This window comes from Vigna unguiculata, chromosome 6 (genome assembly GCF_004118075.2).
Source record: "Vigna unguiculata cultivar IT97K-499-35 chromosome 6, ASM411807v1, whole genome shotgun sequence".
NCBI classification, from domain to species: Eukaryota; Viridiplantae; Streptophyta; class Magnoliopsida; order Fabales; family Fabaceae; genus Vigna; species Vigna unguiculata.
This window is the reverse complement of record NC_040284.1, coordinates 15,127,500-15,152,215: the sequence shown is the minus strand read 5'-3', so window position 1 is coordinate 15,152,215 and position 24,716 is coordinate 15,127,500. Positions and strand designations below refer to the sequence as shown.

The 24,716-nt window shown below is 30.3% G+C and overlaps 3 protein-coding genes across 3 annotated transcripts; all 3 read right to left on the bottom strand.

Annotated features, from left to right (window-relative positions):
* Nucleotides 1-1,868: 1,868 nt before the first annotated feature.
* On the bottom strand, nt 1,869-3,138 carry LOC114188958 (glutathione S-transferase F9-like). The gene is made up of 3 exons (XM_028077640.1): nt 2,895-3,138; nt 2,772-2,820; nt 1,869-2,500 (listed from the first exon to the last, which is right to left on the bottom strand). The coding sequence occupies exons 1-3, from the start codon at nt 3,036-3,038 to the stop codon at nt 2,025-2,027; spliced, it is 669 nt and encodes a 222-aa protein (XP_027933441.1). The 5' UTR covers nt 3,039-3,138; the 3' UTR covers nt 1,869-2,024.
* Nucleotides 3,139-15,144: 12,006 nt separating this feature from the next.
* On the bottom strand, nt 15,145-17,057 carry LOC114188451. The gene is made up of 6 exons (XM_028077029.1): nt 16,525-17,057; nt 16,331-16,444; nt 15,937-16,213; nt 15,738-15,842; nt 15,577-15,654; nt 15,145-15,330 (listed from the first exon to the last, which is right to left on the bottom strand). The coding sequence occupies exons 1-6, from the start codon at nt 17,055-17,057 to the stop codon at nt 15,145-15,147; spliced, it is 1,293 nt and encodes a 430-aa protein (XP_027932830.1).
* Nucleotides 17,058-18,516: 1,459 nt separating this feature from the next.
* Nucleotides 18,517-20,793, bottom strand: LOC114188450. Its single transcript, XM_028077028.1, has one exon. The coding sequence runs from the start codon at nt 20,791-20,793 to the stop codon at nt 18,517-18,519; it is 2,277 nt and encodes a 758-aa protein (XP_027932829.1).
* Between the last annotated feature and the right edge of the window lie 3,923 nt (nt 20,794-24,716).

Sequence of the window (24,716 nt, the reverse complement as noted above, 5' to 3'; positions counted from 1 at the left end):
GAACAACATAAATATCACATTCTAATCAACCTAAATCAATCTTCTCCCTTTCTCTCAAATCATCACTTACATAAGAATACACCCTTAGCCTCTGTTCATATGAGAAGATACTACTGTAGAGAGGGGTTTGGTGAGATGGATTTGAGGTTTAATTCATGTTCGTATCTGCTGATTTGTAGGAAAGGGAAAGAGTAGATTTGAAGGATAAGATAAATTTGTTATCTTCTTGAAGGAGTGCTGATTTGAGTGGATGATGAAGGCTTTTACCATTATATCCTCCTCACATGCATTTATATGACTTCTGTATTTCATCTTTTTTTTTCTTTTTCTGTGATGAAATGAATGCAAAGCAAATAGTGAGATGCAGTAGATAATTATTATTATAATAAATAATGATAATAATAAATAATTATAATGATACTAAATAATACTAATAATATTCAATAATAATGTATTAATTTTAAGTACAAGGGTAAAATAGTAATTTTATATTTTTACTTTATTAAACTTATTTTTTTATCTAACATATCAATCAAATCACTCACAAACTCTCACAAATTTCATCCTAAAATCCACTCACATTCACCCTTAAATCCTATCAAAGAAACACAACAAATTATCCTCTCAAATTCACTCAAACTCATCCTCTCCCTCTCCCTCTCCCTCAAATTCATCTTTGCAAGTGAACAAAGCCTTAGTGATGCAATCTAATATACTATAAGGAAAAATAAAATTTCTGATTGGTAAACTCTATTAGTAATTAATCACAACGATCTTTCTATTAACAACTTACCAATGAAAAAAAAAATCTATTATTAATTATGAGACTATAATATTTTAGCCTATCATGTGCATTATATTTCTTTAGCTAGTTTGTTGGTTCATAAATATATAGGGAGTCATATGAGTGAAATGGGAGAACGTAATTTATCTCATATGTAAGACACATGACTTATTAATTAAAGAAAATAAAATCTGAAAAGGTAATTCAATTGATGAGAAACAATTTCCTTATGATAGATGTTATTTGAAGGGAATAACAAAATACTAGCCTTGTAATTATAATAATGAGTGCAAGATTCACTCTCTAAAAATTATGGACATTTTTCTACTCTTCATCTATTAAGCGAGATAATAAGAAGGAGAATTAAAAAAAGTGAAACTTTAACTTTGAATTTGGATAAGAAATTTTAACTATTTTAAAAAAATTAAAATACATGATATTTAAATTAATATCTTATTTTTAAATAATTTATTTAAACAAAATAATTCAAATATCTTGAATTTTAATTTTATTTTTTAAATAAAATAAATTAATTAACGTTCGACGTAAACCAGCTTGTCTTAACTTTTTTTAATTGGCTATACTCTTTTCATTTGGATCAATAAGAAATTTCATAATTTTTAGAATTTGAATTTTTTTAATTTTTATGTGAAATTCAAATTTTATTATTTTAGTTATTTGAAATACTTTTCTTAAAAAAATTTAATTTTAATTTTCTTTTAATTCCATCATTCAAACAATCATTCTATTTCAAAAAATTTTAAAATTTTAAAATAAATGATTTTTTTTTTTTTTAAATTGCTTCGTCCAAAAACCATAGATGGAAATGTATGTCTTATCTTTGCTTAATGGTTATATGAAAATCATACAAATTTCAAGATCTCTTTTGATTTTTTACATTATGTAATAGAAAACATTATATTTTTACGAAAAAATTCTTTTGTTTGTTGTACCTTTAGTCAATTAAGAACTACTATACTGATCAATTTTAGTTTAACCTTTCAGGATTAAAAAAAATGCAACTTTATTTTGTAATTAAACCAAATTGTTCCTTTATAGTTTACACTAATTGGATATCAATCGGTGAAACATAAACTATTAAAATGACATTTTATTTTGACCATGAAAGCCTTTTACATAGCTTTGATTCATAGGTTACACTAAGCTCTTATTATATGGCCAAGAACCACTACGAAGAAAAGGAAACATTTTAGTTTGAGGTGAAAGAAAAGCTAAGACGCTACTTCATCTCCTTAAGCGCATCATAAACGTTTCTGTAGGACTGAAGAACCTTCTTCCAAGAGGGTCTGTTGCTAATATCATCCCACCAACGACTCACGTTCTTCCTTTCTCTAACCATAAACCCTCTTTCCATTTCATTCACCAAATAAGAAGTAAATTGAAGATGGTTAAGATCAGCGAGACTGAAGAAATCCCCAGCCAAGTACTTTGTCTCTGATAACCTCTTCTCATAAATGTCAAGCACTTTTCCAAGCTTTTCCTCATTCTCTTCAACGGCCTTTGGGTCCATTGCTTCACCATTTAGTACAGACCCAAAGTACATTTTTATTAAGTTATAGATCGGTGGAGTATAGTGATGCGCTTCAACTTCAAGCCATTGTTCCACAAGCCCTCTCTCTTCCATTGTCTTTCCCATCAAATTTGACCCTTGATTTTTGTACTTTTCTGCATAATACCTCATTATTGCTCGAGATTCTGCACAATCATTTATGTTACGTTAATGTGTTTAGTTTTTCAAGAGAAGACAGACAATTACTTTGAATATTAAACTCTAATGAAATATGAGTCCAACTAATATATAAGGAACTGACACCATTTTTGATCCAAAACCTTAAGACAATAAATTTATGAGTTATATGGTGTCTAACTTTCTTATTTTTACTCGATATGAGATTTAGATTCAGACTTGTATTTCTAACTTAAAATTATGTATAAAGAAAATATGTAAATAGGTAAAGGGACTAACCATAAAGAACGTAATCCCCATCTTCAATAACAGGAAAGAGTCCAAAGGGCTGAAAAGAAGAAGCAAGAAGCATTGAGAAAGAATAAATGGGTAAAATCGCAGAGAGAAAGAAAGAAAAAGAACCTGCAACTTTAGGTATTCGGGTTGTTTGTGCTCTCCCTTAAACCCATCAACATGCACAGTTTCAAACTCAACTTCCTTCTCAATCAGACACAGTATCACTCCCTTAGTGTGTCCGTAGTCTGGGCCATACACCTTCACCACCATTCTTATTTGCAGAATAGGGGAAAGGAAATTTGATTCAGGAATGAACGTTAAGCTTGTGGTCTCTTATACTGCGAACCTTAACAAAAGGACGATATAGTTTCAAGACTGGTTAAGAAAAACGGACCACTGTATTGAATAATTCTTGAAGTGCTCAAAATATTAATATTAATTCATGACAAAGATAATACAATTAAGGTATTGCATTAATAACTATAATAAAAACAAAACTGTAGTAAAATGCTACACAATATTTTTAATTACGACCACATCAGGGTGGATAAGGCTTAATAAATATAATAAATATTTAATAAATATAATAAATAATAGTATTAAAGTACAATTCAATGTCTTAAATGAGTCTAATTAATAATATTAATGACTAATTTAGACACTAATAATAGTTAATGTTAATGACTAATTTAGAGTATAATTAGTCATTAATTATAATTATAATTTATATTAGTGTCTATTTTAAAGATTAAAAATCAATCATTTTTAATTTATAAATTATCTAAATTATTGATTGTTATATAAGAATTTTATCTAAGTGGTCGCCATGTTCATATTCACTCCTTTGTTCTTTCAAATATTAATTTAAACAAGTTTTTTCCAAAAATTATAATAAAAACACGTAATATTACTTTTATATGTTCTTTATAAAACTGTCTATCTTTTCTTATTTTTTCCTCTCATTCATCAACATCTATTTTATCATTTTTTTTCCATTCATTTCATTTTATTTTTAATAAATATAAATTTATTTTGTATATTAACTTAATAATATTACAATATCATCATCTATTAATATAATATCATGCATATTTAGAAAAATGTATATATATAGGCGCGACAACACCTATGTTTATACTAGTAATTATATAATATTTGTAATGTATGTAGGGATGTCAAAAAAATTCGTACCGTGGGTATCCGCGGATAAAACCCGCAATGAGGAGGAAACAAATATTAGAAATGGATACCTGCTACCTGCGGGTACGAGTATTTTTGATATCCGCATGTTAATGGAGCGGGTACGTGTATCATAGTATCCGTACCCATGGATACCCGTACCCGCTAAACTTTAATTCAGAAAATACCCTCATATATATATATATATATATATATATATATATATATATATATATTAAAAAACATTATGAGTCTTCATTCAATAATGGTGGTCGGATTCTTACTCCCCATCGGAGTAGATTACTTCCAGATACTGTGGAGGCATTGATGTGTCTCAAAGACTGGTTCTGGACCAACATGGAAGGTAATGAAATTAACACTTTTACTTAGATATTTTAATTAAGTGATTGTTATAAATTTTTAATGAACTTCTTATGTTTTCAGCTCTTCTAGATTAAAATTGGACAACATGAAACTTTATACAATGTGGCAAGATGTGAACATTGATGAAGTTAATAATTTATTTAATATTTCATTCAAAAATAAACTACAATATAAATTGTTAGTGATTTTTTATTTGTTTATTTTTCAAGAATGGAGAGAGTGGACTTGTTGATCCAAGCACTAATCATGGTTAAATATTTGTTTTTTTAAATATTTTTGTAAATACTCGCGGGTACCCGTGGATATCCGCGGATGTAAAAAAAATAGGCGGGTACCCACATAACGGATATCCGACGAATATGAGTACGGGTACGAAGCGAATATTTATTCAGCAGATAAGATACTGGGGAGTTAGTCTACCCGCCCCATTGACATTCCTAAATTATGTGAATACTTTTACCATGGTGAATGAATACTTTTATTAGCTCTATATGAATACTTTTATTAGCTCTATTTTTATAACTAGATATGTTTATTAATAATAAGTAAGGCAACAAAATAAACTATTATTAGAAAATTCAGTTTACAAAAATCAAACATAAATCTAATGAATATATTATAATAATATAGAAATTACAACTAGAAAAATCAAACATATATATAATAATTATATTCTAATAATATAGATAGAGTTGATTTAAAAATAATTTTATAAATATTTAATAAAAATATGAATTTTAATAAAAATTACTAATATACTATTTATATAAAATTTAAATTTGATCTTAATTTGGAGAGAAACAAAATTATTACTATTTTTTTTTTTAAATTTAGAACTCAATTGAAACAAAATAACAAATATTAGTATACCATTTATGTAAAAATTAAATTTGGTCAATGTGAAGAAAAACTAAATTGTTTCATTCTAAAAAATTTTAGAATTGAATTGAATCAAAATAACAAATATAGATACTGAATTGAAACAAAATAACAAATATAGATATTGCATTAAATATAATACTATACACATGATATGCTCCTGTCACAATGTGACATCATACTCATAGTATCACATCACATGTCACAATACTGACTTGATACGTGGACATATTTAAAAAAATTAAAAAAAAACAAAAAAAAATAAATAAAAAAACAAGAAATGAAATATATCTTTAACTTTGTTGATACAATTATAAAAAAATAATCAAATTATATCAATTTTAAAAAATTAAAATTTAATTGAGAAAAAAAAAGCATTAGGAGAACAATTCAAAATATCTTGACGGAAATTAGAAACAAATGAATATTTAAACCAACATCTATAATCTTCTATATATATATATATATATATATATATATATATATATATATATATATATATATATATATATATAACATATATATATATATAACATAACAATAAAGGGGATTTCTCTTTTTGTGTCCACATTTCATAATACCCGTTTTACCCTTAGTTATTTAAAAATTAATTATTTTATAAATAATTTACTTTTAATCATTTTTCTACAAATCTCTTTTGTCTTAAATTATAATTTAAATTTTCTTTTTACATATATTTTTTTAATTTTATATTTAACAACTACTTTAAAAAATATATATTTGTTATTGATCTTAAATTTCTTTAGAATTAAAAAATGCGAATACACGGGCGCGACAGCGTCTGTGTGTTCACTAATACTTATAAATTAAACATGCAACGTCTCATCCAAGATTAAACACTATCATTCCTTTTATTGGATTATTTAAATATAATACACCATTAAATCTAATTATATTATTTTACATATATGACGTATATATTTCATGATACTAATAATTTTCTTAAGTAGCATTAAATACTTATTTAATATTTTCCAAGTTAATACATTCAATTCATAAAACGGAACTAGTGTAATGTTTTTGAAGCTTTTACCGCATATTAATTAATACAATATTTTTTTTAATAAAATTACTGGAAAAAACGTGCAAACAAATTATTTCATACTTTTAGGGAATAAATATTTAAACTATTTTCCAACGTATAATATTATATTACAATATAATTTAAACTAAAATTATATATATATATATATATATATATATATATATTAGTAAAAAGTTATATAATAAAACTGTAAAATCAATCCAAACCTAATCATAAAAATTTATTAGTTTAATTTAAAAAAAAAATGTTCTGATTAAACTAAATTAAGTGTATATAATTGGTTCAAATATATATTTAATAAAAGATCAAACTAATCCGTACCAAAATCCTCCTAAAATCAAACTAATACTCAAGACAGTCATATTAGTATTAAATACATTATATAAAACGCAATAAGTTAAGGTGAATAATTTAGTGAAATACATTATATAAAACGTAATAAATTAAGGTGAATAATTTAATGAAAATGGTCAATATGTATATAAAAAGTAAGAAGTTTAAAATCAATTAAAAATCTCTAAAACACTTCTTTTTATCACAACTCAAATTGAAATATATATATATATATATATATATATATATATATATATATATATATATATATATATATATATATATATATATATATATATATATATATATATATATATATATGAGAACTACTTCAAAGTGTCTAACATGAGACAACAAATCAAATGGACAATATTTATGAACTACTTAACAACATTTACCCATAACACATAATTACTAAGTTCAGATGATCACACATCCACAAGTTATAAATTTGATAGATTATAATAAAGGTACTTTTTTTCCTTAGTTCAGACTTTTCTTCTTAAGACGGGTTTATTGTCGAGCAAGATTTTAACGAGACACATTCTTTCTAGCTTCGATACACTCCACACATGCAAGCTAAAATTAAGCTCAAATTTAGTAAATCTAACAAACTATTTACCCAAAACATATTTGCTTAATACCTATGTTGAAACTCAGAGAATGATAAAACTCGTTCATCCATCAATAAGGTTTACCCGACTTCTAAGCTTGAGGGACTAATTATGTACATACCCCCAAGATATTATGAAATATCTCCAAGATACTTATAATATCATATGGACATAATAACTTACTTATTATCAATATTCTATTATATCTGTAAGACCTTAGAAAATGGTGTTATAAAAGTGATAGTGGTTTAAAAATAATAAGACTCGATTATTTTAATATTAAAAGGTGGAATTGTTATAAACGAGTTTCATTATTTTAAAACACACCATCTCTCTAGAAACCACTTTTGTAGATTCTTTCTAGGAGTTATGTCTCTCTGATAGTCTGATTGAAGAACATAAATTATAGGATTGATCCTCTCGGCGAGCTCTTCAAGTTGGACCGATCAGTTTCTTTGTTCGCGTAAGTTGAGTTTCTACCTCCTTTTTAGTCTTTTTTCTATTTTCTGTTGCACGTGAGTTCTCTTCTACTTGCATGCCACATTTTAATCATCAGTATGAGTCTTGGCTAATCAGTGGTCATAAAAATATGTCCTAATTGTTCTTGTGATATTTCTATGTGTAGATAAAACATCTTGTCGAGTTAGAGGCGTTTGACGTTTTTCTAGAGTTGTTTAAGCAAGATAACAGATAAGGGAAGCTAATTGCATTGTTTTTAAGTTATAAATTATAAACTGTATGGTTGCTCTGTGATTTGCTAGCACGATTAGTTGTATGATCATATTCTGACATATTGTATGATTGTAATGAAAATTTGATGTTGTATCTGAATTGTGAAAATGATATGTGAAAGTTATAGAAATTAGATTTTATTCTGCTTGCCTTAAAATGCTTGATGTTTGGTATTGTATTTGAGATTAATTGACATTGATAGTTGTGATAAATTCGTGTTTGGTATGTGCATAACATCTGTGAAGGTCCCTGAGGGTGTTTAGAAATGATTTGGGGATGTAGAATTATGCAAAAATTATATTCTGCAAAATTATGCAATCCCGCTGGGCGAGTTTTAAGTCAGGGATTCACTGACCATTAACTCGCAGGGCGAGGAAATTGATGAAGGCTTGATCCCTACCAAGGATGATGACCCATGGCACATGCTTAAAAGAAAGGGAGTTTCTAAAGCCCTTCCTTTGCTTTTATTTTCCTTAGTTTGAATTCCATGAAGTTGGCTTAGTTGACTATTTTAAATTGACTTGTTGACTCAAAGATTAGCTTAACCTAAGTCAACATGCTAATCTTCTGAGTTTTTGTCTTGTGTTGTTTGTCTTTCTTTTGCGATGATCACTTTTTTTTTGTGAGAGCATATGTGATTGTAGTTTCTGAGGACATCTCTGGAAGATGAGAAACCATCTTTTAAGTTGATGGAAGTTTTTAGTGAGAGCTTTAGCACAGGTCAGTTTATGTATAAAGCTCATTAGATTAGTTTAAGTGTATAAATGATATATTTTTATAGTCCTATAGTTTGTAAGATTGTATTAATATATTTTGTACATTAGATTATCTGTTTTGAACACTATAATGAAACACTCTATTTCATTAGTTTTAAACTGTTAAAATTGAAATGTTACAATATCTCCAAAATTTTATGATATAATAATTGGTTATATAATATGTCTAAGATATTATGATATAATAATTTATTATCAAATATTTGCAATATATTATAATATAATAATTGATTATATCATATAATCAAGATAGAATACTTGATTATCTTCAAAATAACAAAATCTTTTTAAGATATTTGTTTACTCATACATCTTTCTCATAATCATAATCATAATCATATTTCTCATTTAATATTTCTCTAATATAAATTTTTACTAATTAGTATTGGCTTAAGAATCATATAATCTTTTACAAATAAATCTTTCCTCCATTTCTCCTTAAAACCCGGGACTTTCTCACAAAGAAGCATAAACACGGCATTCTGGAGCTCCAACTCCATCGCCAAAACTCCTTGGCAAATTTCTAATCAGAACAATAGGAAAACTTTGCTTCCAATTAATATGACTGGACAAGTACTCTAGAAAGAAAATCTAATAAAAATTGTTTAAATATATTAAAATTAATATTCTCATCAGGAAAAACACTTTTATGGATTAATGCTTACAATATATTTTTTATTATTAAAAGTATATATTTAATATACTACTTTTTGAAATTTTCCTACGCATATTTATTTTTACCCATTTTTATATTTTGTACTTCAATTAATAGATCGAGAAATATCTTTGTACATGAATCTGAAATTAGATAAGTTTCTCAGTAAGTATTTATAGAAAATAAAATAAAACTGAAATAAATTTTTCATAAATTCAAATGAATTTATGCAAGTCAATTGTTAAGATATTAAGTAAATAAAGTTCTATAAATATCAAAGTACATAAATTCTATGTTACTCATTAATTTCAATTTGTTATTTTCCATTGTCTTGAAGATGAATTCATGGGAATGAATTTTTGAGATGAAAGTTTGAATAAGATGGATATCGTAGATTGAAAAAAATATTTTAATGGATAAAATTATATGATTACTGATTTATCCTTAAGGATAAATGTCATATAAATTTAAATCTAGATAGTGAAAATTATGTTAAAATAAAATTGAGGTTATTATTTAAAATTATAAAATTATTATTATTATTATTATTATTATTTTATTAATATGATGATTATTGTTATTATTTATTATTTTTATTTCTTCTTCTTACTACTACTACTATTATTATTATTATTATTATTATTGTTATAGTCTTAAAAAGTAATGGAATATAAAAAAGACCACATAAGTAATAGAAAAAAAAAAACAAAATAGTAGGGCTTGAAAATGGGAGAGTCCATTCTCTTGTACAAGAGCTGACATAGGACCTTTAGAGTTAGAACCTTGCATGAAACTTGGAAAATTAGTAAAAAAAAAACAGGAAAGAGACTGAAATTTCAGTTTGAACAGTAATTTAGAATCGTCAGTATCTCGTGCCATAAAACTCCAATTGAGATGATTCCAAAACGATGTGAAAGTTCAAGTTCTGAACTTTAGTTTAAGCTTAAGAATCACTAATTTTGTACAAATAGAATGGAAGTTATGACCACGAGATAAATATGAAAGATGGAATGAAAGAATCACTCTTTCGAAATGAGGCAGCACATAATGAAAAAGTCCATTGATACAGCCAAGGGTTCTTGAAATACTTAAGAACTTAGGAGAATCATTCTCACTAAGATAGAAGATATGAACTCTAGTGTTTCTGAATCAAACTCAACTTGTTTTCATTGATAAAAATGGTTCAACTTAAATAGAAGTTTTAACCATCAGAATTACAAATGACTCATTAATTACAATTACATTTCATTTAAGTTAATAATAATCTACTTAAGCTAATAATGATCCCATTACCTGATGAGTGATTGTAATTGAAATTGTGGAAAGCAAAAGTCACCCTGTAACATTCATAAATCAATAAATAATGTATTACTTTATAAGCATTTTATTATATATTATTATTATTATTATTACAAATATATATATATATATATATATATATGAATATATATATATATATATATATATAATATACATATTATTATTATAATAAATTATGAACATATGAATGTAAAGATTATAAATATCCAAAATATACAAATAATTGATGATTTTATAAGAAATATATTAAATATTTTAGAATGTTAATAAAAAAATATTTTTATAAAAGAAGAAACGTAAAATAAATATGTTAAGTTATGTAAGTATGTATATATATAAAGGATAAACTTACATATTGTTAGGTAAATTGGACATATTGTTAGGTTATAAAAAAAAGAGAGAGAAAGGAAAAGAGAAAAAAGAAACCCTTCAGAATTATCTGTTCATTACTCCATGTAATGGAATGAGATCAGATGCTAATAAATGCATGTGAAATTACAGGTTAAAAAAAAATGAGAACTTAATCCATCACAAACCACGATAACTAGAATTTGAAAGAAGAAAACAGAAGTGAACAATGTTACAAACCAAATAAACTAAATGTAATGATTATGTTCTAGTATAAATAGGAGTGGTGGTAGTGAAACGAAATGGAGACAATAAGATCAAAGAAAAAAAAAGGGAGAAGAGGAGTTTGTGAGTACAAGTTGGCAGTGAAGAAAATAAAAGAAGAAAGTTGAAATGTTCACAAAGCTTTGGGATATATCTTTCACAATAATTAAGGTAAGGGAAGGAGACATCTATCATTTTATCTTTTTACTATGATTATTTTATCCGTTCATAATTATTTTTATCTCTATATTTATCTTAAGTGAGGTGTCCCTAACCTCATTCTAATTTATATTTAGTTCCCATTTCTATTTATTTATTTATATTCATCTCTAGTTGTGCACTGGTCCTTTTTATTTATTTATATATTTTTTTAATTATGCATTGATCCTATTTATTTATTTATATAATTATATGGTTTAAATATTGAAATAAAATTTATGATAAATAAAGATTTGAATATTGTAGTTGGAGGTATGACCTTAGGGATTTAAACGAGTTAGTATTACTCAAGATGAGATGTTCTTCAGTTACTTTGTTGGCCATGAGCTCATTTATCCTGACTAGTCACTACAAAATTAATCAATATCTTTATAAAAGTATAATAAAAATCCAGTTTTATGGATTTGGGAGAATTTTTATTTCATTTCATTTTATTATGATATGCTGTATTTTTTTATGTTATATTTGTCTCACTTCCCTATTTTATGATTGTGTGTGAAAAACAAAATTTTATAACCTTATCATATATGGTTGCTCCCAACATGCCTGATCCTTTCTTTGTCGACATTGTGGCTGTTTTCCCGGAAAATGCATGACAAACAAATGCAGTGAATAATTCTGTAACATTTCAGGGAACGGGAAACTCTACTATTACTTTTCTCTCTGCTCCAAACGTGCCAATTGTCATTGAAGAACAAATTGGAGTTACCTTCTATTTACCCCCAACAGTCCAAATGAACCCTATCCATAACCTTTTCCCTCCACCTGTTTGAAAGCCAGTATATGAGGGGAAAATTGTATATACATAATTTTTTTTTCTCTTGTAGTGTAGGGAATATTAGATGTACTAAACGATGTAGATATAAGATGCATACAATACTGTAAATATATATATATATATGTGTGTGTGTGTGTGTGTGAATATTTTATGTATAATTTTGCCTTTAAATTTTATAAGTATATTATAGGAAATAATAATAATAATTAAATAAAAAAAATTATCGTCACACACCCAAAAGCATTCAGTTATGCATCCTCTTGGTCTCCGAAAGTCTAATGACTAAGATTCCAATTGGACCATTTTTCAACTTGAAAATAAAACAAAAGCTAAAGCCCATTAATTGATTAACCAAAAACATAATTTGGTCAGCCAATTTTATATAGGATTGGGCCATTATTTAAACATACTAGTAACTTAAAAAAAACTGCAGCAAAGTGGCACGTTAGTCCTCATCCATTTGGGCCATGATGCAATTCACATCATACCCTCCTTCTTCGAGAAGATTCGTCCCGAATCTTAAGAATTTATTTTTCTGCTAGTTTTAATAAAAGATTATTATGTTCTTATAAAGAACATTATTTCTCTACAACTAGAAATTATGTCTCATCCTCCAAGATCAAATACAACTTGAATACATTTAGATTTGCTCCTTTTCAATGGTTGCAATCCCTGGAGTACCTCTCTTGTCAAAACTCCCTCACCTCCATATGTAACAACAAATAACTCCACGCGTTGTGTTTCACTATCATCAAGACTTTGTTTTTCATCAGCAAACTAAGTATAATAAAGCACTAGGAACAAGCTTCCTTTTCAAACATAGAAGTTGGTGTATTTCATTCACATGTTCATCCGTTTGTTCTTGTAAAATGACATCACAAATAATTGAAGAAAAATCATTGACAAATAAATTTTTAGTGCTCTTTTTCTCTAGTTCTTTTTCTTTTTCTTCATTTTCTCTTCTTTCTTTTTCTCTCATTCTTACTTCACTCTCTATTGCTTCTTTTTTTATTATTTCTTTTTTCTATTTTCTCCTTTAGCCTATGTTGATCCTTATTGACTTGTCTAGGTGTCATAAATTTCAACTTAATTTTATGTCTCTCATGCCTCAAATAAAGTGACTGTTCATTAAGATTGAGTGTTTTAAAATGTAGCCATGACCATCCCAAACGAAGATGACAAGAGTCCACGGGAGCGATATCACATAATATTCTTTCACAATTGCCAAGTAGTGAATTTGATCCATGCTTGCTTCAGATGAAAGCTTGTTAGTAAGTGGAGTTTTTTAAATAATCTTTGGCTTACAACATTGTTGTCATTTTCGTAAACATGTGCAACTAAACATGGGTGACCTTCAATTAAACACCTTTTATAGGAAACTTGAATTGCTATTCCAAACCCACAATCGAAGCTCTGATACCAAATGACGTGTTCCCCATTTGCACAAGAGTTGACATAGGATTTTTAGGGTTAAAACCTTGTAGGAAACTTGGAAAGTTAGTAAAAAAAGTAAATAGAAAAGTGGCTGAAATTTCAGTTTGGACAATAATTTAGAATCGTTGATGTCTCATGTTATAAAACTCCAATTAAGGTGATTCCAAAACGACATGAAAATTCAAGTTCTGAACTTTAGTTTAGGCTTAAGAGTCAATAATTTTGGACGAGTAGAACGAGAGTTATGACCATGAGATAAATCTGAACAAAATTAGTTTTTTTTTGAAAATTGGGTGAATACTATCAGAAAAACGCTAATTACCGACGATCATAATCCGTCGGAAATGTGCATAATTCGTTGGTAATAACATTTTATCGACAGACTTCCGACGGCAACAAATCCATTGATAAACCGCACGTCGGTAATCATTTACCGACGAATTGTTCAAGTCCGCCTGTAATTACCGACGGAAACATTCGTCGCTCTGACCGTCAGTTATTACCGACAGATTATGCGGTCAGAAATTACCGATGGCCTTATCCGTCGGTAAATCCATTCTTGAAGTCCACGTTGTTACCGACGGATATATCTGTCGGTAATTACCGAGGGAAACATCCGTCGGAAATTACCGACAGCCTTATCTGTCGGTAATGGCGTGGACTTCACGAATGGATTTACCGACGTATAAGGCCGTCGGTAATTCGTCGGTAAGAGTCAAAAATTGGTCTGGGTTTATTTATTTTTTAAACATTCCACAATACCTGCATATAGAAAATTTCAACACAGACAAATCCAACCGTCCAACATTCCAGCATTCCATTTTATCAAATATTATATAATTATGAAACTCCATCACAATATAAATATATATATATATATATATATATATATATATATATATATATATATATATATATATATATATATATATATATATATATATATATACATATATATATATATATATATATATATATATATATATATATATATATATATATATATATATATATATATATATATATATATATACATATATATATATATATGTATATATATATATATATACATATACATATATATATATATATATACATATATGTATATGTATATATATATATATATACATATATATATATGTATATATATACATATATATATATATGTATATATATATATATATATATATGTATATGTATATATATATATACATATATATATATATATATATATATATATATATCAGATGACACACTAAATTGTTTATAAAACAGAGAAAATTGGTCTGTAGCACAGAAATGTTTACATAAGCACGATCAGTACCAAGAAGGAATAATAATACACAAGTTTATTAAGTACATGCTGAAGAAAGTTTGTCTTAAAAACAAGAAAAACTAATAATCTTCATAATCAGGAGAAGATTCTTCATTTAAATTATTGTCCTCTTCATTATTTTGTTGCTGAGGATGAGGTGGAGGGATTTCAGAGTTTTGTTGAGTAAGGTTTGGCTGTTGTGGCTGTGGTTGTGGCTGCTGAAGACGAGTTTGAGCATCAGGAGGGAGATATTGCAGAACTAGGGACTGAAAGGATCAAAACTCAGACCTCAATTGCTCATTTTCCTCCAGGCTACGTGAAAGTTGCTGCCTAATATTAGTGAGGTCCTCAATATTAGAAGAGGAAGAAGGTGGTAGTTGGTTCAAACTTTCTTTTGGACCAACATATTTTGAAACAAGTTGACCAACCCCATAAAGTCTTCCTTTCTTTTTCCCTCCTACTGTCTCAATCCAGCACCTAGTCCTGATAGAATCATCCTATGTATGATCAACAGAGGATTGCTCTTGTGTTCCATCAGCACATGAGGAAACCTCAGATCTGACTTGAGAAAGCCTAGTCTGAAATTCTTCCTGTAAGTAAACAATGAACAATTATTATTTTGTGGTGGGATACATTTAAGAGTAAATAATTTTGAACAATAAAAGAGACTTACATTTGTCTTCCTAGACCTCTCATCCACATACTCGCTAGTACCCTTCCGAATATGTGTCTGCTGAAAGACTTCATCAAGAAACACATGGCGTCCCAACTCACGTGCCTGCAATAAAATGTTATAGAGTTAGATTTGATTTGATTTCAAACTTTAAAAATGTAGTTCAAATGTGACAAATACAAACAGTTAATGTGTTTACCATACGAAGGGCATGCTCGTAAATGGTAATGGATCCACCTGTGTGTAGGGTTCCACCTGTTTCAGAAGCCCTATTCTTCTTAGCTGCAATACATTTGCTCTGATAACTTGGAGAATTCCAATCTTCCAGTAGCCTTGTCCACACATCATTAGGAATCCATTCTGGCCTTTCTCTAGCCATTCTAGCATCTCTAAACATCTCAGATAGACGATGAGAAGCTCTGCTGTTGAAATTTCTCTTAATGGAAATTTCATGCTCTGGTGCCCACTGAACTCTCCTTTATAACACAATTTAAACATATAAAACATTATAAGTATATTAAACATGGAATAATAGTTAACAACTTAATTTACCTATATATAATAAGTTAGAACACGTTACCATGAAACGTTGCCAGAAAATGTCCTTGTCTTTTTCAGGTATTGATCCCCATGATGGCCAAGGATTAAGAAATTGTTGTTTGATTGTCTTTATGATAGCCTGTGAAGCAACTCTAGATGGAAAAAACCTATAATTCATGGAAAATTGTCAGAAGATGAAAGAAGTTACATAATATAAACAATGAGAATAACTGAATTTAAATATTACCCTCGACCGACAAGTTCAATCATCGGGCGATCCTGCAGAGGAGGGTCAGGTTCTGCATCCAAATCAGGATCAACCATAGGCTGTGTGGCAACTATATCACCTGCAACTAGGGATGGTGTAGACTGCAGAGGAGGGCCACCAATCGAGGCTGGAGATGGTACAGTATGAGGTGATGAGGATGCTCTAATGTTTGTAGAAGGGGTATGTAACCCAGTGTGTGGAGTTGAGGAAGATGAGGATGGTATATGTGAGGGTGGTATAGAAGGGGCCCTGGGAGCAACAACATGGGTATGCAACCCTATGGGTGGAGGTTGAGAAGATGAGGACGACATATGAATCGCCAGGATAGATGTAAGGTTATGTAACCCTGTGGGTGGAGGTGGAGAAGATAAGGATGGCATATGTAAGCCCGGGGTAGGGGTGATGGGTCTGAGTGAAATCCGAAGCACATAATTATTACGTCTCTTTCTTGTTTTTGCAATACCTTTCCCCTTATCAACAGGGGGTGGTCGAGGTGGATCTTTCGATGACATGGCGTATGGAGTTTAGGATCTAAGTATCAAACAAATTAAGATGGTGTATGATAATAAACAAATATATCAACTTAATAACTATTCATTAGACATATTACACAAGTTGAAGTACAACAACAAAAAGTTCTAATGAAATGAAGAAAAAACAAACATATTAAAAAGTTCAGTACAAAAACAAAAAAGACAAAGTTAGTCATTATCATCACTTTCATCCTCATCGTCGTCCTCCTCTTCATTTCAGTTTCATCTTCTTCTTCTTCATCTAGATCTTCCTCCTCCTCCTCCTCCTCCTCTTCTTCTTCTTCTTCTTCTTCTTCTTCTTCTTCCTCCTCCTCCTCCTCCTCCTCCTCTAACTCTTCATCATGACCTTCTATGTGATGAAATCTAGATACATGTTCTACTTCAATTACTTCGTTGACATGTGACATTTCATCAACTTGGTAAGGGACATCGTCTTCCACCTCATTTGATTCAATGCAACCTCTCGGCTTTGTTTTAATTGCAACACACCAACCACGATTGTCTTTTCGAGATGGTGGATATTGTACATAATATACTTGTCTAACATTGTATGCCAAAATAAATGGATCAAATGGTTGGTACCTTGAAGTCATGTGAATGTCCACAATGTTATATTTAGGATCCACTCTTGTACCTTTCCTTGAGGGATCAAACCATTCACAAAAAAAAGTACAACTTTCTTTGGTTTATTAGAAGTATTGTACTCTAGTTCATATATTCTATGAATGATCCCATAAAAATCATCTTCACCTCCTTCGGTAAGGCCCTTCACATGAACACCACTATTTATAGTCTTTCTCCCTACAAATATAGAAAGATAGATGTAGAATTTTGATACATTAAAATCCATTTGTTGCATAATTAATGGTACAATACATACTTGATATTGGAACCATTCAGGAAACTCTGAATGAATACGAGCAGAAGCACTACTCTCAGGTATTTGCAAGCATATAAGGAATGAGCTGGTGAAAATAAATTCCAATGCTATCAATTAACACATGAATCGATTGATTAACACATGAGGAATGAGTTGTTCACAAAGGAGGATATAACTTACTCAAGATATGGTTTGACTTCAGTGCAATTGATTAACACATGAACATGAGCAGATTTGAACTCTGTATCAGTTAACCAATGAATCGATTCTCTCCCTGCATGTCGACCTTTTTGCTGAAAAACAGACAACATTGACACATCTCTTTGACATTCAACTTCATTGCTCTAATTGCGTGATGACAACATGAAGTTGTTGAAGTAATGAGAACAAAAGTATGTTGTCTCACGATGTAAATAAGATGCACAAATAGAACCTTCAACTCTTGCTTTATTTTTTATTGATCGTTTTGAATCACCCATGAATCTATACAAATAAAAAAATACATCATGATGAAAAATTGGTCAGAAAATTAATTATAAATATGAATAGGGAGGTCCTTTAGTACCTTTCAAATGGATACATCCATCTGTATTGCACTGGTCCACCCAACAATGCTTCATGGGGGAGATGAATAGGAAGATGTTCCATGAAATCAAATAATCCAGGAGGGAATATTCTCTCTAATTTGCAGAGAATAATTGGAATATTTTCCTCCATTCTTCTTAGGCATTCCTCTTTTAATGTTGTAGAGCACAAATCTTTGAAAAAATGGCTAATTTCAGTAAGAGGATTTAAAACATGAATGTGCAAAGCACTAAATGCAATAAGAAGTAATGACTCCATGAATACATGGCAATCATGACTTTTCATTCCATGGATTCTTCCCTTTTCAACATCAACACATCTAGCCAAGTTGGAACTATAACCATCTGGCATCTTAAGTTCCTTTATCCACCGACAAACTGATTTAGCTTCATTTGGAGTTAAGGTGTAATTCGCTTTAGGCTTTAATATTTTCCCATTATCTTGAACCTTCAACTCCAAGTCTTTTTGCTTGCAATACAATCCTAAATCCCTTATTGCCTTCTCATTGTCCTTTGTCTTTTCCGTCACATTCATAACAGTATTGAATATGTTTTCAAAGAAATTTTTTTCAATGTGCATTACATCAAGATTATGCCTTAACAAATTATCTTTCCAATATGGAAGATCCCAAAAAATACTTCTTTTTGTCCAATTATGCCACTCTCCATATCCATCTATCCGTGTTACATTGTTTTCAGTGACTTTTGGAAAATGTTTCACTCTTCTCCAAACTTGTAATGGTGTCAACCTAGGAGGTGGCCCATCTGTTTCAACTTGCCCTTTTCGAAAGGCTTTAATATTTCTCCTAAAGTGATGGTCATTAGGTAAGAACCTACAATGTGAGTCAAACCAACAACTTTTGCGACCATAATTTAACGTGAATGACTTATTGTGCTCCATGCAATGCGGACAAGCTAATCTACCATGTGTGCCCCAACCAGATAACATTCCATAAGTAGGGAAGTCATTAATAGTCCACATCAAACATGCCCTTATCATAAAATTTTGTTTCCTTGAAACATCATAGGTCAAGATACCAACCCACAACTTCTTCAAATCATCAATTAAAGGCTCCAAGTAAACATCAATAGAGGCCTTTGGATTGGATGGCCCTGGTATAAGACAACTCAAAAACATATAAGGTTTTGACATGCACATTTCTGGAGGAAGATTGTATGGAGTAACAATCACGGGCCAACAAGAATATGGTGAAGATGAAGCCTGAATGTAAGGGTTAAATCCATCTGAACATAGATCAAGTCGCACATTGCGTGGATCAGACGCAAAGGTAGGATGTTTACGATCAAAGTGCTTCCAGGCTTCACCATCAGATGGGTGGCGTAACATTCCTTGGCTTTGGTTTTCATGATGCCAAGTCATATGTGGCGCAGTTTGCATAGAAGCAAACATTCTTTGTAATCTTGGGATTATAGGCAAATAGAACATTGACTTAACTGGAATTGGTTTTTTGCGCCTTGATCCTTGATGAAGTGGATGATATCTTGGTTTGTGACAAAATTTACATTCAAGCAATGCTGCATATTTTTTTCCACTATCATTGTCATAAAAGAGCATACAACCACTCACACAACAATCAATCTTCTTAGCCTCCAATCCCAACTTTGATACTAACCTCTTAGCGTCATAATAACTCTTTGGCAAGCTCATATTTGGTGGTGTGAGATCTAACAAAAGTTTGGTGAAAGCCTCTAAGCATTGGTTGGGAATATTCCAATTAGACTTATAAGATAGAAGTCTAACATATACTGACAATTTAGAGTCTTTTGCCCCTTCAAATAAAGGTTGATTTGCCTCCGCCAACAAATTATAAAACCTTTGTGTGGATTCATTAGGACGCTCTTCTAAGTTAGTGTCGTTGGGTTGTTGGTTTGATTGAAATTGACACAAAGCGTTATTGACCATCTCTTCCATGTCACACAATTGCTCCATTTCAGCAGTATGTACACCATCTCTAGGGACAAAATTATCACCTTCAATTAAATCAACTGGCATATCTTCACCATGTAATGTCCAAATCCAGTAATTTGGTATGAACCCTTTTTTATAAAGGTGAACTTTTACAATCTCATCTGTCAAAATCCTTGTACAGTCACACTTAATGCATGGGCATCTAATCCCACCTTCAAGTTCAAAATATCTAGACTGTCTTGCTACTCGAACAAACTCTTCAACGCCTAAGACAAAAGACTCCTTCAATCCCCTTCTACCACTATAACAACGATCATACATCTATGCACGATTCAAAGCAGGTTCGCCCATGTTCTATATCACAATAAATGGTTTAAATTAGAATGTAATGGGGAGAATTGAAATAAAGTGGAGACATGCATGTCCCCATGTATTGCTTAAGATCATGATATTGTCGGGATATATCTTACTAATTAAGTAAGATATCCAAATATTAACACAACTACAATGTCCTAATTGGAATGCAAGTCCCATGACTATGCAGACCATTTTAGCTAAAATTTTCTTACTTTACATTTTCATTAACTACATTAATATAGTTCATTGACTACTTAAATTAGCAGCATGATAATACTTAGCAATAATCACATCAGGTGGAAAGAAATTATACCTCAGAAAAGGTACTAGGCAACCTTTTAGGGAAATCCTTCCTTGCTACTGTAATTTACCTCCAGATCCACCTTCACCCTTTCCTCCCCTATCATAGTGCATAAATAAATATTAGTCTTCATGCAAATGAATATATCAAAACAATCTGAAATAAAGAAGCATAAGCAATGGTTGATTGAATCTGTTATACAATTTGGAGGGAAATTCAAATCTGCTTACAAAAAACACAAAAATCAACTAGAAATTGGTCAAAATGAGCTTAAGACTATCCAATCAGCAAAGGAAATGTTGAGAAATGATGCAAAAACAATGTATTTAGTATATGAAAGATTAAAACTAAGCTAAAAGTGAGCAATATCAAGGAAAACGAAAACTGAGGTGGAGACTAACTTGTATGGCTAGTTTATGAATCTCTAGTCTAGCTAAATACCTAACTTCATTATTTTTTCATTCAATTAGTGTGACTAAGTTGTGTGGCCTATTTTTATGCAGAAAAAGTAAACCAAGGACAGAAAAACTAACAAAAACAAAGAAAGAATGCAGTAACTTGGCTGAAAAGTTGACCAAAAGTTGACTTTTTGCCTTTTTCCTCTAATCTGAAATCTATTATGCGAAACTGGTATAAACAGGACCAAGGACCTACTCAACAAAGTTAAAATCACTCAGGGATCCTAAGGAACAAGTCAAAACTGAAATCCTACCTAAAACTCAAAATTTCACTACCTAAAACCTCTAAAAACACCTTAAAGATAGGCTAAAACTAAGTTTATGCTAAAGCACGGGTAGAACTACCACTAAACTACCTAGACAAGGTTAAAATGACTTAAGAAAACTTAATCCTAAGTCACAAACTATCTCCTAAATGATTTACCAAAAATCACTACCTAAAACCAAGACTATTCTACAAAATTGACCCTTTTGTGTATGCATGTACTAAGCTAACCTATGGAAGTTTAATCTAACTATCCTAACATGTTTCTAATGGCAAAATATGAATAGAAAACAACTCACACTGCTAAAACTTACTAAAGCTCAAAATCTAGCTACCTAAGACCTAAAACTACCACTAAATTATGCTAAAACTCCAAAAAATTAGAAATTAAATAAACTACTGCACATAACTTTTATAGAACTACTTGGAAAACTTCCAATTATCAAAAGAAAGGTTGAGAACAGATGAGAACTCATAATTAACAACCTAATTCGAATTTGCCTAGTAAAAACCCAAAAAATGAACTAGAAATGGTCAAAATGAGCTAAGACAATATGAACTAAGTGAAAACACACTATTTTTTTCAGATTTCAAAACAATTCCAATTTAAGTTTCTTTCTCAGGGGGTTTCTCTCTCCCTTTTTAGGATTGAGGTCTCATAACCTAATTGATATAGGCTCATACTATTCAAATTCTTGGCAGCTTTGAAACTCTATTCACTACCTTTAATGCAATTCATATTTTTGTTAATCATACCCTATGTAGTTCATATTTTTAGAATGAGATTATTATATGGGAGCTGAAAAATGATTCTAAACTATTCTCATAAGACTTAACTTATAAAAAATTAAATTTGTGGCTTTTTTGTATGAAAGTTGAGATTGATTGGTTGTGGCTGTAAAGGATGCCCAATTTCACAGTTTATCACCCATCCCTATGGCTGTTAAGGATGCCCAATTTCAAAGTTTTAGAAATAAGAACATAATTAAACTTGATGCACAATTTGATCAACGATTTGGTTCAAAACTACACAAAATCCTAATCAACCAACTCAATTAAACAAAAAACAAAACACATCACTCAATAAGGGATCGAGACAATGAAATGGGAAAATGGCACACACCTAGCAATGACAACTGAATTGGGAAACACAATCAATCGAGACATGCTTGTATGAGACATGAACACATTCACACAATGAATCAATCAACTTAATAACTTAATGGAATCTAAAACAAAACCAAGCAATCAAATTTGGATCCAACAAAGCAATCAATTCGAAAATGCAGTGAAATCAGAAAGGGAAAATTGATCAAACCTAGTGTCTCACGTCTCTTGCAAAGAACCCATAATATTGCAGCTTTCCCGCCTGCCCGCTACTGCTAAACCCAACCGGACATCATCTCCCCTTACCAATTTCAGAATCAACGATAGTGAGAACAAGTTTTGGGATAAAAAATTCAAACAAACATAATGGCAGTTGACACTTACCACTACATTGATGTTGCCGGAGAATGCATCGTCGTCCAAGATCAACACACACTACGCTACAGGAGGCTCGCGCCAGAGAATGCACGAAGCAGATGAGGCAGCGGCAAATTGCGCCAGAGAACACGCGTCAGGGCATGAACGGAAGAATCACGGTGGAGCGACACACGCAGTGGTCACGACAATTTTCTGAAAGGCACTGGGTTTTGGTGATTTTGGGGGAAGGGGGTAAACTGAAAATGGTGGAGGGGAAAGTGAAATCTTATTTTCATTTGGTCGAGAATTTACCGAAGGATCTTCTCCGTCGGTAAATAAGAAACCCAATTCACATAGGACATTACCGACGGATCCTTCCGTCGATAAATAAGAAACCCAATTCACATAGGTCATTACCGACGGAAAGATCCGTCGGTAAATAAATCATCAATATTCGTCGGTACATCCGTCGGAAAATAAACTTTACCGACGAATATTTATCCGTCGGAACATATCCGTCAGTAATCAATGAATTTCTTGTAGTGGAAGAAGAAAGAATAAGAGGTGAATATGAAAGGTGAAAGGAAAGAATCACTCTTTCGAAATGAGGCAACACAAAGGATGGAAAAGTCATTTGATACAGCCAAGGATTCTTGAATCACTCAAGAACTTAGGAGAATCACTCTCACTAAGATAGAAGAGATGAACTCTAGTATTTCTGACTCAAACTCAACTTGTTTTCATTAAAAATGCTTAAATAGAAGCTTTAACCATTAGAATTACAAAGGACTCACTAATTGTAATTACACCCCACTAAAGTTAATAATAATCCACTTAAGTTAATAATGACCCCATTACCTAATGCCTGATTATAACTGAAGTTGTGGCAAACAAAAGTCACCAAAAAGCATTCAACTATGCATCCTATTAGTCTCCCAAAGGCTGATGACTAAGATGCTAATTGGACCCTTTTTCAACTTGAAAATAAAACAAAAACTTAAGCCCATTAATTGATTAACCAAAAACATATTTTGGTAAGCCAATTTTACACATGATTAGGCCATTATTTAAGCATACTAGTAACATAAAAAAAAAAAACTACAACAAAATGGCATGTTAGTCCTCCTCCATTTGGGCCATGATGCAATTCACATCACTTCCTCAACTACTTTTTCAACTACATTGCGTGTATGTGGACTGTGAATGGGAAGTGAAGCTGCTACACTCGAAAATCTAACAAAAGCAAAGAGTGATTAGGTAAATTTAATGTATTTCCTTTTCAAATCTCCTCATCTATAAGATCAAAATTCCATCCTTCACTTTAAATTCGTCATTGAATATGAATGCAAATCAGCATAAACAAACACGGAGGACACTTACTCGCCCATCTATGTCTAAG